At 43.4% G+C, this 17,004-nt stretch overlaps 2 protein-coding genes across 4 annotated transcripts in view; one reads left to right on the top strand and one right to left on the bottom strand.

Moving 5' to 3' along the window:
* Arfip1 (ARF interacting protein 1) overlaps positions 1–11,152 on the bottom strand; it is a 69,130-nt gene extending 57,978 nt beyond the window's left edge. For 2 of the 3 annotated variants that reach the window (XM_048424521.3, XM_048424523.3), the window contains exon 1: positions 10,880–11,013. The gene's annotated coding sequence lies outside the window, so the exon portion shown is untranslated. The other variant, XM_048424522.3, reaches the window with a different exon arrangement.
* LOC146890112 (uncharacterized) lies at positions 8,336–16,627 on the top strand. The gene is made up of 3 exons (XM_085682299.1): positions 8,336–8,497; positions 10,510–11,892; positions 13,078–16,627. The coding sequence occupies exons 1-2, from the start codon at positions 8,336–8,338 to the stop codon at positions 11,284–11,286; spliced, it is 939 nt and encodes a 312-aa protein (XP_085538425.1). The 3' UTR covers positions 11,287–11,892; positions 13,078–16,627.
* The last annotated feature ends 377 nt before the right edge of the window (positions 16,628–17,004 follow it).

Genomic DNA, 17,004 nt, shown 5'->3' with positions numbered 1-17,004 from the left:
GAGTGAAGAGAGAAAGCCAAATATTCCAGTCCAATTGCTCTAGCTCTGACTTCAGATATGAGGGTCACAGTGCTGAGTGCACTAATTATACATCTCAAGACAGGCCATATTTTGTTTCAATACCAAAAGCACAAATGCCTTTTGTGTCAAATGAAATTATTCAGATTTTTGTTTGCCTGTACAAAGACAAAGCAATTCTAATAAGCTCATAATTTAAATGCTTTCTGAGATTTCCTCCACTATTAGTACAATACAACTTATTAAAATGATGAATACATGCATCACACACATCAATTCAGTACGGCTCCAAAGTATGGGGCAAGTCAACATGCCAAGTGAAACTGAAGGAGGACCTGCTACAGTACTCGGGGCACAACAGGCCCAGCCCTTCCCATACCTCACAGACAGCTCTTCCCGTGACCCTCGCTTCCCTCAGACAGGGTGGTTATAAGGGCTGGTGAGATAGCTCAGAAAGGAGAATCTTAAATCTTATACAAATATATCATACTTCCTAAATAAAATTGATCACCACTGATGTTTAGATTATCGCGGGGGGGGGGGGGGGTCACATCTTTAATCCTAGCACTCAAGGCGCAGAAGCTGGTGAATCTCTGAGTTCAAGGCCAGCTTTATCTAAAGAGGGAGCTCCAAGGCAGCAGGGGCTACACAGAGAAATCCTGTCTTGAAAAACAAAAGAAAATTAAATCAACCAACAAACAAAAAGTCAAAATCTTTTGTGACAACACGTCACGCAGCGGTCTGGGAATGCGGCTGAGAGGTATACAGTACAGCGGCCGCCCAGCACACATCAGGGGTGCATTTAATCCTCACTGTTGAAAGGGGTGGGGTGAGAATATTTATCACACAGACTTGGGCTATCTGGGCTTAGCTGAAGAATGAGTCTTTACAAGTGGCAGATTGTTACGGGGACACTGAATTTGACGTCAACGGGCACCATGTTGTGTCGGTCACTGTCTCCCATCTGAAAGTTTAAGTTTATTCAATTAAAACAACAGGAAAAAATAGCAACTGCTTTAATTATGGAACTGAGTTACTCTAAAGATCTGTGTGGGACAAGGGTTGTCCCACTTGTGCTTAAATGAACCCATTTAATGAATCCTCTTTTTTTTCTTCCCTTTTCTTCCTAATTAATCTTTCTCTCTAGCTTAATGAACTACAATAGTGGACCTCACAGTGTCTCATCATAATCATTATAGAACCGTCAAAAACACAAAACCACAAAACCACGAGTAAGACCCGGTATCTCTCTCTGCAGTTCACTGAGTCTCAAGTTGGAACGCAGCAGTTTAAGAGCTTTCTTTCGGGGTTCAGATGCTCCCTCAGGAAGCGAGACTCCCGGGAGCGACAGAGAAGACCAGAGTATTCTGATAGAAACTCTGAACACTGCTGTATTTCATATTGTACATACTACATAAAACCCCGTACCGCTTTCGCTTTTATTTTGATATGATAAATAAGCTTTACTTACTAGAACTTACTACTAGGCAAGTGTTTGTTAGAGCAGATACCTTAACCTAATTATGTGATGTTTTTATTTATGAGTTCAGTTCAATAAAGCAATTTTATTTTTTTTAAATTATCCTCTAAAACTTTAGGTCAACAAAGCAAGTATAACTTACTCCTTATTACAAAGAAAGGCTTCATTTTATCTTGTCACTGTGTACAAGAGTATACTACTCAATGGTATATACCGTTAGACAACTCAGTCATTATGGGCAGTCTGAGACCTTATTACGATGAGCGGACCTTACAAACACAAGCCCCAGTCGCCTCAACTCTAGACTGGACTTCTGCGGCTGGCTGAGCTGGAGTGACAGCCGCAGCATCACGGCACAGACAGACCTGACAGTGAGATGTGCTAGGTGCACATTAAAACACCTAGCTCAAAGAGTGGTGACCCCGCCGACATTCTTATCAATATTTCATAGCATAATTAACTTATCTGTGATCAGAATTTGTTTTACAAAACCATCTGCAGTTATGAGTTATGAGCTAGCTATTGCTCACACAGGTAAATGCTTCTAAATAAATCAGAAAAGGCAGTTATATAGAGTGAAAACAACCTTATCAAACCAAATATATAATACACACACACACACACACACACACACACACACACACACGAAACACCACAAAAGACTGTCAACCATGTCGGGCAGTGGTGGCGCACACCTTTAATCCCGGCATTAGGGAGGCAGAGACAAGTGGATCTCAGCCAACCTGGTCTACAGAGAGAGTTCCAGGACAGATAAAGCTACACACAGGGAAACCCTGTTTTTTTTTTTCTGGCGGGGGTGTGGGGGGGAAGGGAATGGTCAACTTGATCTGGCAGATAAAAACTGATCAAAGATGTCTAAAGCCAAGATGTTGATGACCTGTGACCTCCCAAAGCAAAACTGCCAGCCAGAACTCAGACCTCTCGCACAGACACCGGAGAAGTAACTGTTAATCCTGGTAACTGATGTGACTGCTCACTGCAAGACACAATTCTCAGATTTCATCTGATAAAAGCTTACTTCGAGGCTATTCCTACTTCTAATCTACCCAGTAGTACATGGGGACTGTCACTATTTGAAGAGCTTGGCTAAGCACAAAGGGAAAGATGCCACAAGCTTTCTCAATCTAATCAGGGAGACACACAGAGAATTACAATGCATCATGCTAGGCACTACAGTTCAAGAAATGAGTTTGTATTCTCAAAATACTCCAGAGAGAACAGCTTTATTGTTTACAAACAGAATCTAATACCACATTAAGAAAACAATACAAAATGACCGAGTGGGATTCAGCTCAAGAACACAGGATTAATTCAATTAGAAAAAAATCTATTAATAAATTTATCAGGGTAAATGTATTGATTTTCCATATACACTGAGATGAAATATATCTGATAAACTGAAACACCCATTCAAAATTACTCAAAGAAATAGAATTATAATTGATTGTCTCTCGGCATAAGATGTGTGTTCTATATCTTATTTAATATCTATCTTATTTAATAAAGAAAAAACAGGCATTTGCACTAAGATTGGGAATAAGGCAAAAATTTCCAACATCTTCATTATTATTCAACATTGTACTAGAAACATTGGCCAAATCGACCAGTTAAGAGAAATCACAGTAGCCGGGTGGTGGTGGCACACACCGTTAATCCCAGCACTCGAAGGCAGAGGCAGGCAGATCTCTGTGAGTTCGAGACCAGCCTGATCTACAAGAGCTAGTTTCAGGACAGGCACCAAAGCTACAGAGAAACCCTGTCTCGAAAAAACAAAAACAAACAGAAACAGAGAGAGAGAGAGAGAGAGAGAGAGAGAGAGAGAGAGAGAGATCAGAGTAATAATAGAAAACTTTATTTTTATTTGCAAACAACAGGACCATCGGGGGACAACAAAGAATCAATGATAAAATTAATTCAAAAATAAAAGAATTCATTGAAGTAGAAGAATACAAAACATTCAACTCAATAGCCTGCATACAGAACACTCATCAGTGGACCAAATGACAAGGGGAAAATCACATATATAAATACACGCACACACACACACACATATATTATATATATAAACAAAAAGCAATGTATGAAACCTATATGAGAAAAGGATGAAAGACCAACTGGGCACATGCAGACATCCCCTCTTCTTGGACAGAATGATGACAACCACTGGTAGAATAACGCACACACACTGCAGCACAACAGAGTTCTGCGACCATAACACACTGGAAACTACCTAAGTCTATACACACAAACGCGATTAAACGATACACATCTAAACCAGGCAAGTCCACTGCGCTGTTACCATTCACAAGGGTGAAACTCAAGACCCTGTAGCTGAGTTTAAAAAGGAAAAAGAACAAAACAAAACATGATTTTCTAGTTTAGAGTCTCCTGTTAGCCACATCTATAGCCATCCAAGGCAGCATCTGGAACACAGGCCACAGGTTATACAGATCTGAAACTATGTAACTGACCACTGCAGAAAACAAAGTCTGACAAGCTACAGTTTTCTACTTTTATCTAAAAATGAAGGGGAATACAGAACACACAAGCAGCAGAACTCTGAAACAAAGGAGACAGTTTATCTACAGGGACAGGTGAGGAACAGAACAGAAAAGGGAAAGAGGGGAACTGAGGAACTGTGAGCCAGCAGGATGAAGAAGTACTGACACTTTAGTTACACGTTTGAAAACTAACTCTGACTCTTAGGACTATAACAATGTTCACGTACCCTTGAAAAATAATTTTAATGAAAACTCTAACTAACCAGGGTGTGTGTGTGTGTGTGTGTATATGTGTGTGTGTGTGTTTATGGCACACACCTGTAATGCAAGCATACAGAATAATCAATTCAAGCCTCAGCACCCAGGCTAGTGAAAGTTAAGACATACATTTTCTGCTAGTGGCGTAGCTCGAGTGGTAGACTCTGTACTTTGAACTAGCCAGGCCATGAAGCAAATGTCTACTCACTCTCCCAAAAAAGATACACCTTTTCTGATTTTTATGCAAATTCAGCTATTTTTAACACTGTCTTTAAAACAGAATGATAAATTACCATTCTAAGATTACCACTAATGTTCATGCCCTCATAGGTCAGTTAAGCTGTAAGGCAAAATGTTTTATTATTTCTCGGGCTCATCTTCCATAACCAGTCAGAGGTATTCATTAGCTAATGAGTGTAAGGAACAAACCCTTACAAAATCAATTACTAATTAGCATTTATGAAAAAGCATGCAGTGTCAATGAAGTTTATAAGTCAGTTACAGCTGTGTGAGATTCCCTAGCTTCTACTACAAAAATCACTTGATTTCTATAAACTGAAGAAAGTAACATATTCAGAGGGAAGCCATATAAAAATTTAAGGCGGGAGGAATTTAGCGAGGGGAATTCTGTGTCCTACAAGTCGTAAAAACAATCGGCCTTGTTGAAACCCAGGGAAAATAGAGCAGTAGGTACTGGATCTGCCCGATTCAAACGAGAAACAGAAGACTCCGTGGATAACATGAAGAAACCAGCAGCCAGTCTCTAGGATCCACCGAGTCACATTCTCTAGGACGCCCAGAGTCACAGTCTCTAGGACGCCCCGAGTCACAGTCTCTAAGACGCCCCCAAGTTACAGTCTCTAGGATGCCACCGAGTCACAGTCTCTAGGACGCCCCGAGTCACAGTCTCTAAGACGCCCCCAAGTTACAGTCTCTAGGACGCCCCGAGTCACAGTCTCTAAGACGCCCCCAAGTTACAGTCTCTAGGATGCCCCGAGTCACAGTCTCTAGGACGCCCCGAGTCACAGTCTCTAGGACGCCCCTGAGTCACAGTCTCTAGGACGCCCCTGAGTCAGTCTCTAGGATGCCCCGAGTCACAGTCTCTAGGACGCCCCCGAGTCTAGGGTTTAATATTAAAGATCTGTGAGATGGTAGCTGTTGAACAGACATTTCAATTTGAGTTTTCAAACTAGAACGCCATATAGCACAGGAGGGCTCAAATAGTATGGCGGAGCTGAAGGCACAGATACAGCAAGGTAGCTATAAACAGGACATACATGGCTTATCATACTGAATAAAATCTAGAGTTTTCTTCTAGTAAAGTAAGTATATTATGGAATCTAAAGCAAAATCCACTTGAATGATACACACAAGTCTAAAGAAACTCACAGGGGGCTGGAGAGATGGCTCAGAGGTTAAGAGCACTGACTGCTCTTCCAGAGGTCCTGAGTTTGATTCCCAGGGACCACATGGTGGCTCACAACCATCTGTAATGAGATCTGGTGCCCTCTTCTGGCCTGCAGGCATATGTGGATGCTGAACAATGTATACATAATAAATAAATTTTAAAAAAAGAAAGAAACTCACAGATTTTTTAAATGATAGTGATACTTCTACCAGGCATGGTGTAATTCCTCTAATCCCAGCACTAGAGAGGTGGAGGCAAGAGGATCCCTCCAAATCATCCTCAGTCGCCCAAGGAATTCAAAGTCAGTCTGGGCTAAAGTGTGATCTTAATGCAGAAAAAAAAAAAACTTTTTTAAAAAAATTAAAAATGCAAGTCGTCAAAGAAATGTCTTAGGAGTCCTTCTTTGTAGGAATACTTTAATAAACAGTTTGCAGGGCACTTCGCACGGGGTCAAGGAGGTATGGGGGTAACACAGAACACTAAGGGCAGAAAGCACTAAGACTTGGGCTTGCTTTGATCTGACCTTGCCTGATTTCTTAGCAGTGTTTAACGCTTGCCATCCTGAGACTAGTAACTAGGATAAGGATATGGCTCTGTTTCTTTGAGAATTTTTTCTCATTCAGATAAATGTGAAGAGAACAGTAGGCTTGTTTTGATATTACAATTCAGTGTTAATCTTCCTGAGGAACTGACTAATTTATAACTTAAGAAATGAAGCAGCTCCATTAATAAACTCTATATATTTAGAGGTGTTGAGAGACAAAAGTAATACAGAAAACATAGAAGCTTCCCTGTCAAAACAATTTAAAATAATTGATATCTATGACAGTTTTCCTAAAACAAAGAAAAAACCCTTTCCTCATAGCTCAATAAAAATTATCTTGAATTGAAAATGATTTCCCATACATGTTCAAAGTATATTATATTCCTTTTCATAAACTGAATAACCAAATAAGAATAAACAATACTTATGTCTTTACATTAACAACTAGTTGGTAACCGTTTTGATAGCTGTTTATCTTGATAGATAAGGGCAATATCCACAAGTCCTTTCAGACACCAATAAATTCAGTTCAGGTTGCTTATTAAGATAAATGCATCAATCTAAAACTTCAGAAGTAGAAGGCTTTTACCAGTTAGTTAATTTTGAATTATATGTCATAAAGAGAAACAGCTGATAAGTTAACCTTACAGATAGTGTAGTCAGCCCTATCACCATAACTAATCTTTAAAACAGGTAATAAAAATCAACTATTTGAAAAAGCCTTTTTCTTTTCTCCATGTGTGACAGAAACAACCTAAAGTGAAAGGGTTCTCAAATCTACATTACTCTCTGAAAAGGAAACTAGCCATAAATCAATGCTACATTGTTGCTTAATGGGACCTCTTTCTGCACAGCCAGCCAGCACATTGGCAGTGAAACCAACCAAGAACCAGCAATACTCAGGGTCTGCTATTTGCTGTGACTTATTTCAAGATTACAAGATTCAACGACTTACTTGGTACTTGGTACTTTTCTCCCCTAGTAACCGATAAATGGAAAGTTACTAAGTTCCTCTGAACCGTGTCAAATAAATAATCTCAAAATGCACAGGTAAAGTTTTTTCAGTAGGAAACTGTTCATGGTAAGCAGAGCCTAATATAGACAGATACAGAGCATCACATATAAATGTTTCCATACATTCTTGTGTGTATAAAAGTTAGTACACACACACACACATTCCCTTGCTCTATCTCCTGAGAGGCCAGAAGCAATGATGCTCACACACAGCCCGGATACTGGTTTCTAATAGCACTTCTAGTAAAAAGAAGGAAGGCTCCCAGGAGACTGTACAGTTCTAGGACCAAAAAAGGTAATATGCTAGATGAGCCGGGAGCATCTTATAGAACAAAAATTAAAACCAAATGAACAACCACAAAAAATACTGGGGTGGGGGGACGACACAATCTTCATAATCACAAGAGTATTTCAAGAACTCAATGAAAACGGCTGGGATAACTACACCATAACTACAGTCATAAAAAGCACTGCTGGTACTTGCTGGGCAGTGATGGTGCACACCCAGCACCCAGGAGGCAGAGAGGGAGGTCGATCTCTGAGTTCGAGACCAGCCTGGGCTACAGAGTGAGTTCCAAGACAGTCAGTGCTACAGTGAGAAACCCTGTCTTGAAAGCCAAAAAAGAAAAAGCACTGCTGAATTATGACCAAAAATGCAAACCGTGCACCCATTTGTCAAGTAAACACAGGGTCTGGAGAAAGCGCTCAGCTGTTGAGGGTGTACTGCTCTCACACAGGACTGGACACTGGTCCCCAACACCTATGACAGGGCGCTTACAACCACCTGTAACTCCAGCTCTGCGGTCACTCAAGTCCATGGGCACCTGTGCTGCACTCATGTGAACATGCCCATACACACACATATAATTTTAAATAACAATATAAATAAATTTGATATAAATGATTAAATGAAGCAGTAAATAGAAGAGAAATATCCCCTTTACAAACTATTTCCAAAGTTTAGATGAAGACCCCCTCTCCCCACTGTGTCTTTGCGGCACAGAAAGCTCTCCTGTAAAAGGCCCTGTTCAAAGGGAAGGGCGTCGAAAGAGCAAGTCCGCAGTGAACAAATCTGACAAGGTGAGACCGTCATGAAGGACAGCAGCAACGGCGCAGTCACAGTGACAATCAGGAGCTGCAACGGCGCAGTCACAGTGACAATCAGGAGCTGCAACGGCGCAGTCACGGTGACAATCAGGAGCTGCAACGGCGCAGTCACGGTGACAATCAGGAGCCGCAACAGCGCAGTCACGGTGACAATCAGGAGCTGCGACCTTTTCACAGTTCTCGTGCAAAAATTACACTCATTTCTGCCTCATAATTGTAATGTTGCTGTTATGAATGTTAATGCAAACATCTGTGTTTTCCAATGGCCTTAGGTGACCCCTGTGAAGGGGTCGTGACCCACAGACTAAGAACCGCTGATCTATAAATGGTGGGGGGGTATGACCGTATAAGGTTGCTAAAAGGATGAGATGATCCTGACAGCACCAGGCATCACGTACATCGTAAGCAAATAAATGTGCCTCCCATTGTGGTGCTAGTCAGGATGTATCTTTTAAACCTACCCTTATCTTAACGACAAGCAACTAGCTTAGCATTGATTGCTCCAAGTGAGGACACTACACTGAGGGAAAATCAGGGCTTTGTTTGAAGTGAAGAAATTGCTTCCTTTAGACCATTCATGACGAGCTGTGCAGGTAGCGTTGTAGGAAGTGAGCTTCAAAACTTCACAACTTCAACTTCCAAACTCTTCACAATCAAATCAGTAAGGAAATATGCACCCCAAGACTTACATTAAGCTTGGAGAGATCCTCATTTACAAGAAATAATAATTTACATGTATGACAAAGAATGAAGAGAAAGGAGTGTGGAACGTTGCCACAGCCAAATGGAATACATCTTATCCGCCCTTCCTACAGGAGGCCCATGCCCAAGACAGACATCTCCAGCTAAAACAGGCGTCGGAAGCAAAGGACAGCTATCATTTCGATGCTGTATTCTGAGTTGCACCCAGAGGGCTGGTGACACTTAGGATGCATTAAAGAGTGGTGGACACATCAGTTTATAAATGCTCTGTATTAGCAAAGCAATGGGCACAGCCAGTTATCCCCAAAAAGAAACCTCAAAACCACAAATCAGGAACCAACCTGCTTCCTTCTATAGGTCCGGGAAGGAATTTAGAAACACGGCAGTTTTGACATAGTGAGATTTCAGTTCAGCACCATAATCTCTGCACTCTACTCTACTTCCCCCGCCCGCCCCCCTAAAAGCCGTTTGCAATTTGGGAAAACAGTTCCACGAATAACTGGTTCCATTAGCTTTAACGAGACACTAAACCAGTGCTTTTAAATTTTGCGGGATATAAATGTCTTTTAAGAATTTGATAAAAGAATGCAATTGCCCAGAACACACACACACACACACACACACACACACACACAAACTTTGAACATAATTCTTGGGGTGGGGATAGACAATCACTGGTACCTGGAGGCCCCAATCCAGGATGAAGGCAAGGATCATGCAAGAAAAGTAACATTTTATCAAAATGGAAATAAAATAGCTCAGAGCCTTTCATTCAGGCAGAGCCTTTCATTCAGAAAATACAAATGGAAATACGCTGTTTTCCTACACACTAAGTGTTAGACTTTGTAGTTAGGAGACAGAATTGATCTTGCTGAACAAGAAAAACGAAAGGTAAAAGCAAATGAAAGGAGAACAGCCAGAAGGAAAGTGCAATAGTCGTAGTACTTGCTGTAAAAGAGCAACAACGAAATGGCCAATTCCTGCAGCCTCCAGAGAACTAACCAACGTCATCACTCTGGTGCACCTTCCTTTGTCAACGAAGTTAATTAAATGGCAAATGTGAACACACCCTCGCAATTGTGAAAGCAACGTGTTGATAAAATGCCCTGAAATTCTTTCATTCCTAATTTTTTTTCTGATCAGATAAGAACCAAGTAAGTATAGTTCAGGAAAAAATAAAGGAATGACGAACAAAATCCTGAGAGGGTGGCTTAAAGGATCTGCAGGAAGTGTAAAGTACAAACTTCTTCAGATCCGAGGGATCATGAGGAAGATAAGAACAAAGCCAAGGAAGCAATAAAAAGGAAGAAAGTCTAGAATCTAAACACTTAAAAAAAAAAAAAGCTTCCTTTCCGAGTCACGTAAAGAGTAGTAACTTGGCAATGAGGAACGCAGCAGAAGGCAGGGCCACAATTTCCTTCTCCAAACTTCGGCATTCCTTGGGCGCCCTGGCCAGCACTCGGGCTTGGGACATTTCAGGCAGGACGCCTGTCTGCACCAGGGTCAGGCGACCTCTCCGAGGGGCTGTGGCTACCTCCCTTCCTCCCGCAGCGGGAGAGAGGAAGTGGGGGACAGCAAGGCGGCCCACTCGGACAGAGTCCACTCTGCCACCTCTTCCCACCCACAGCCTGCAGAGCGGAGCGGGTGCCGCCCCAGGGGCCGGTGCTGCCCCCTTCACCCCAGGACACAGTCAGCGGGACAGGGGGGACCCAGGGGCGGACCTGACGGCTCCCAGGGGGTGGGAATGCCCCAGAGCGAGTGTGCAGCGTGCAACCGGAGGCGACGCCACCTCAACCCCATCCTTCCCGCCGCGGCTCCGCCCTCACCTGTCTGTCAGCAGCCGGGAAGCCGGCAGCGCTCGGTCGCGGGCACTCCCGGTTGCAGCCCTCGGGAATCCGGTCGGCCCGGAGCAGACGTGAGCGGAAGCACGACCCGGAGCTTGTCCTCCGTCCCTTCCCCCACGCACCTCGGCTGCAGCTGTCAAAGGCTCTCGGCGACCGCCTGCCGAGGACTCTTGCACCCGCGACCTCTCACTCCGGCCTCCGGCGCCTGCACCGCAGCCTCGGAGCCGGAAGTGAGAGGACCGGAAGTGCGGGGTCTTGGGCCGAGGATCGCCTCTCTCCTCTCGCTCTCTCCAGAAGCCGAGCCGGGCACCGCCACGTCTCGATGGTGCGCGCGCGTCTCCCCAGGGGCTGGGTCCTCCCAGCTCCGCCCCGGGCTGCGGCCCGGGTGACTACATCCGGGAATCCGCACGGGCCGTTGCCGGGGTAACCGGACGGCGGCGTGGAGTGCAGCGCCTGGTTCGAGTGCAGGAGACGCAGCGCTTCCATCAGGAGTGCCCTAGCCTCTTCCCACACTCACACCCGGTGCCCGGAGGGTGAAGGTGGACGTATCTCACCGCCACGCCGCTACCGAAGAGCATAAGCTTTGCCAGACACCGGAGCGGAGGAGGTAGAGATGGAGCGGAGATGAGTATCCAGCCCAGGACAGCGCGGAAGCCTGACCCTTCGCTTTCCCCCGCGACCACCGCATTCCTGACGGTCCCTGCAGAAAGACCCGCATCCGTGAGCGCACGATGACAGCTTTGTTTCTGTGCTCTCCCCGTCCGGCTCGCTCTCTGACAGTCGGCCCCTAGTTCTTTGCTTTGCTGCTTCTCTTTTACCGGCCACCGAGTTCTGCTTTCCTCTTATCCGCACCACCTCTTAAGTAGATCGCCTCCGTCCTGTCCACAGAAACCGCTCAACCGTCCCTTCTCCCAGAGCACTTCTTGGTCGTCTCCTACCTGTCTTTGGGGGATAGCTGCAAGAGTCCTCCCTCCCCAGGACCAACAGGAAAGAAGGTGACTCTCGTTTCCAAGGAGTTTCAGCCTCTCTCTCTCTCTCTCTCTCTCTCTCTCTCTCTCTCTCTCTCTCTCTCTCTCTCCTTACGGTGTCTTCCCCAGGCTTGTTAAAAATGACACTGTAAACATTTACACAATACACTGCATACTCTTCTAACCTAATTAAGGTGTTGTCTTAGATTTCTAGCATATCTACCCTTACAAAAATAATGCTGACATTCCCAAACATAGTGAGAATTTTTAGATACCAAATTACTTAAACCGTAGCTATTCTGCAATGTATTGTGAATTTTCCTACTCAAAGCCATCCTCCTGAGTTGGAACCCTTTAGTCTTCTCCGTTTTTAGAAAGGGCCCCCAATCTAGCTAACTCCTGATCTCATTGCATAGGAACTCAATAGGACTTTCAGTTAAGTACAAATGTTATCTATCTCCAGAGCTTCTGAAGAGTGATTTGAAAATCCTGTCTCCGAATGCCCATTTGTGAATGGTGTGGACAGTTAGTACTTAATAGAACTTAATAGTACTAAGGGCCTCTGAGGGTGTCTATGAGTTTGGGGATACTTGGCATTTGTATTGGTTATGTCTACTTTAGTGGTATAGTATCTTTGGGAACTACTGATAATTCTTATGTTGATTCTGACGGACTTGGAACTAATGCTCATTTCTCCTTGATAACGATACTGTTAGTTTGTTATTCTACATAACCATCAATGCAGTGAGGTGCCGGTACTCTGCATGATTAGTCCTTATCCATAATATTGTCATGAGCAGGAATAGGATGCGATTAATTAATCGTTCCATGATTTCTACTACCCCAAAGGAAATAGAAACGTGAACCCACCCTAAGAAAACCCTGGAATCTGCCTCAGTTAATGATGGAAAATTGCAAGAACCCAAAGCAAAACAAACAAACAAGAACCTTCTGTACATCATTTGGGCCAAAGAAAGCAGAAGTTTGTGTCCTGTGGATCTAGGGAAATTTATTCACTCCCTTTTCCCCTTTCTTTTTGTGTTACTGAGATCAATTCTTTTATACCAACTAAAAAGCTTTTAAATCTATGTCTACGGAAGTGGAGACTTTATTTTCCTCTCCCTCCCTTTTTCTTCCTGTTTTCTTTCACTCCTTTTTTTCCAATTTTTCCCCTTTTTGCCTCAAAGACTTCTGTCTGCCCTTTCTTCTTAGGAAGAACAGATTCCCCTCATCCCTTTCTACTGATCAGAGAGATAAGATGAAAAAGTTTGCTGTCACAAACGGATCGCTGATCCCAACATGGAGGTGATTTATTCGCCTTTGCAAAGTGAGATGCTCTCTATTCCCTGGGCTTGTGGAGTACTTCGGTAGGCTGCCCGTCTTTCATTGTGTAATCAGGAAGAAGAGAAGAGATGAGTGGCTGATGCTTTTGTTCCATTTTGCATTAAATAAGTGTCTATCAGATTTAGATCTTGAATGTTGCATAACGCTTATCCATGCTATTCTCTCAAGAGAAGAAATTGCTACATCCAGATCTTGTCTGAGAATTCCCATAATAGGTCAGGAATTCCAGCACTCTGCACCAGCAGCCTTCTCTCCGTGGATCACACAGTGTCGCCTTCAGGAGAGAAGTTCCTTAATAGAGGGTGCTGGGTGACAGGGCACACTGAGAAGCTCCCAGATGGACAGGCTGGAGTGTGAAGGTGTTAGACTTTCCAGAAGCTTTCTCATAGGTATGTCTTCCACTTCCCTCAGTCATGCATAAAGTACACCAGATGAGTCTAGTGGTGTTATCTATTCGTGTATGATTTCATGATATCATTTGTTGTTATTGATGACGGAAACCTTCTTGTATGATTGTTACTTTCACGCTCTAAGTCTCTGGTTGGCCTCGGTGACGTTCTGAATACATTTGATCTCCCTACCCTGCTGTGCAAGGCTTGCCAGGTTTGGCCCCAGTCTTGCTTTCTGTTAGGGAGTCCCTCCAACCAAATCACAAATCCATATATCTGGAGTAGGAGTGCTCGTCTATGCGGGGCGGTGGCAGCACATGTCTGTTTTCACTGTCTCATCTTCTCTGCAGAAATGTCTTCACGCCTTTCCTATTCATCCTTGGCACTGAACTCAGCTCTTGCTTCCCTTAGAAACTTATTTGTCCACCCTGTAGGAGTTCGTTTTTGCCACCTCTTTACCACAGCCCTTAATTCGAACCCCTGTTGGCCAGCCTTACACGACTGACTCTTTGTATCTGTTTCCTTAGCCCCCCATCCCACTCCCCCCAAAAGAACCAACTTAAATTATGTTATTGGACTGGTACTGCAAGTACTTTTGCTGCTGAGCCATCTCATTGGCTCCCTTGTCCTTTTTGGCAGACTGAACTTTGGTCATATTTATTCTTTTGTAACCATCAGGGAGTTCACACTACTTGGGTTGTAGACATATGTATGTAACGTGTTGCATACCAGGAAACTTCCAGGAGACCAGCAACTGCTACTATATAGACCTGTGACATGAGCAGGTGTAAGTGGGCTTTGTTGCTGTCTGGTAGTGAAAGACAAAAGCGGGGCTCTTTCTCTGTGGGCAGTGGCTGGGCCTCTGCAGAGAGCTGTGAACTGCTGTTAAGACCAGAGTCATTTACGGCTCCCCAGATTTTCTGAATGGGAAGACACCAGTGTCATGTCTCCCTGTGCTCAGTTCTCTCTCACAGTCTGGTACAGAGAGAATGTTAGAATTTAAAAAAAGAAGGGAGGAAATGTGGGTGGGGAGGCTGAACCTTCTATTCACTTACTAGCAGGAACACTCAGCATTTCTGCCGGATGTCTTTTCATTCGTATTTCCCTTCATTTATTTGACAGTTGATATTAAGAATCTATGAATGGCCGGACTGATGTAATTTTCAGTATTTTCAGGCATGTAGATTCATATTCTGTTGCTTAACTTATGTCATAGAATTGTCTTCATGTCATTAGTTATGATCCTTCCAGCCAGGGTGATGGTTTATGCCTGCTAGGCTTCCTTAGCCTCCTCACTCCCCAGGGAAAGGTGAGTGTGCTACCTGCCCTTTCCACAGCCCCAGTCAGACATGACAGGGAGTCAAGCCAAAGCAGAAACTCAGTTTATTGCTGTGAGTGTCTGCTTATAAAGGTTAAGCACCACCCTGTGATGTAAGGACACCTCCAGCCAATGAGAGGCTTTTCTCTGTCCTACAGGCCTCGAGGTACAGGCCCTGAAATATTTTTGGCCCAACATATACCAGTAATCTCAACTATAGAGGAGGCCGAAACTGGAGTTTGGGGTTAGCCAAAAAAAAAAAAAAAAAGATCATTCAATGGTTCAATGGTATAGTAGTATTTCAATATATAGATGTTCTTAATTTATTTAATTAACCTTTTTGTTGTATCTTTAGATTTTTCCAGTTCTGATATAATATATAGCCCAAAGAATATTATGTACCATGGAGAATCTAGGCTGACCACCAATGACTTCCACCTTGCATTATTCCCTTCCTATAAACATGACGGGATAACACTCCCATAATCATTACCTGCAGTGGGATTTTTACAGGTGTGGTTAAGGTAGCTAATTAGTTGGCTTTGAGTTACTAAAAAGGGAGCTAATCTGGGTGACCTAACAACGTGACCACACAAACCCTTTAAAAGCAGTGAGAAGAGGAAGTCAAAGTCAGAGTGTACAAGAGCCTGGACAGGAGGGAGATTCTCTGTTGTGACAAGGACATGGCAGACGGCTCTGAGTGTGGAGAATGATCCCTGGCGCAGCCACCAAATGCCACCAAGTGCCAGGGCTTCAGTCTTTCACAGCAAGGAGTTAAGCCGCGAACAACCTCAGTGAGACTTGGTTGTTCCTTCTCAGAGCCTCTTGATAAGAGATTGGCATCCTGGCGTCTGCTCTGTGAGACCCTAAAGACCCGGTTGAGTTCCCTGGACGTCTGACCCACAGACTATGAGATAACGAATGGTTGCTGGACTGCGAAGAGCCCGTTGGTTTGGAGAGCTTACTGCTCTGGTGACTTGTAAAGGTTCAGCTCCCAGCACCCACGTGGCTCACAACTACCTGTAACTCCAATTCCAGACAGAATTATAGATACAGACTTTCTAGATTAAGAAATTTTAGACATTTTAAAGTTTTTCCTTTTGGGTTGCTAATTTGCCCTCCATACGCTTTGCACCGATTGATGTACCTCCTAACAACCTATGCACAGTTCTCGGAAAACACCAGATGCTGCACTTCTCATCGGCAAAACCAAGAATATAAAAGAAGACTAATATTATTTATCTCTCATAGGATTCTTTAGGGAAAGGCCTATTTCTTAGGCCAACTGTTGAGAAAATATTTCTAACTCGTTGGACAGCATTGTTCGGCTTAACGTGTTCAAGGCGGATATGAACACTGAGCTTATTGAAAGCATAAGCATTTTCAGTAAATATTAGTTACTGCCATGACTCCTTGAACAGCCAGCGCCACCAATAGTCTGTGGAAGACTGGACAGCATCCCTTATTAACTGGGCAGTACTATGGAAGGCTGGACAGCATCCCTTATTAACTGGGCAGTACTGATGTTCTGATGTTTATACCTTTCTAGGGGAAAGGTCTAGTTCGTCTAGTTCACATCACATATTTGATTGTTTTAGGAATTTGTTGTATATTACTATGGAAATTTGACTTTTGTTGTTGAAGGAAATGATACTGTTGATGCAAAAGGCAAGTTGTATATCTTCCTAAATAAAGATATTGATCAAGATGACATTGTCTCTATGACTGTGTGTACGGGCTTAGTGTTCATTATCTAAAGTGCTTCACACAAGTAATTCAGATTGTGAGCCTTTTATTTGGAATATTGAACATCCTTAATCCATAAATCCACTGGATTTAAGATTTGAAGATATTAGCCTGGTGGTGGTGGTACACTCCTTTAACCCAGCACTCAGGAGGCAGAGGCAGGCAGATCTCTGTGAGTCTGTGAGCAGCCTGGTCTATAGAGTGAGTTCCAGGACAGTCAAGGCTACACAGAGAAACCCTATCTCAAAAAAAAAAATAAGAAATTACAATTTGGAGATTAGAGATTTTCAATCTATTTTTTAATTGTGTCAGTTAGGATGAACAAAGAAAAAATTCAACTTA

The sequence above is a fragment of the Myodes glareolus genome, chromosome 20 (genome assembly GCF_982192425.1).
Source record: "Myodes glareolus chromosome 20, mMyoGla1.1, whole genome shotgun sequence".
In the NCBI taxonomy this organism is placed as follows: Eukaryota; Metazoa; Chordata; class Mammalia; order Rodentia; family Cricetidae; genus Myodes; species Myodes glareolus.
Note: the sequence above shows the minus strand (reverse complement) of the source record. Positions and strands in the feature narration are given on the sequence as shown.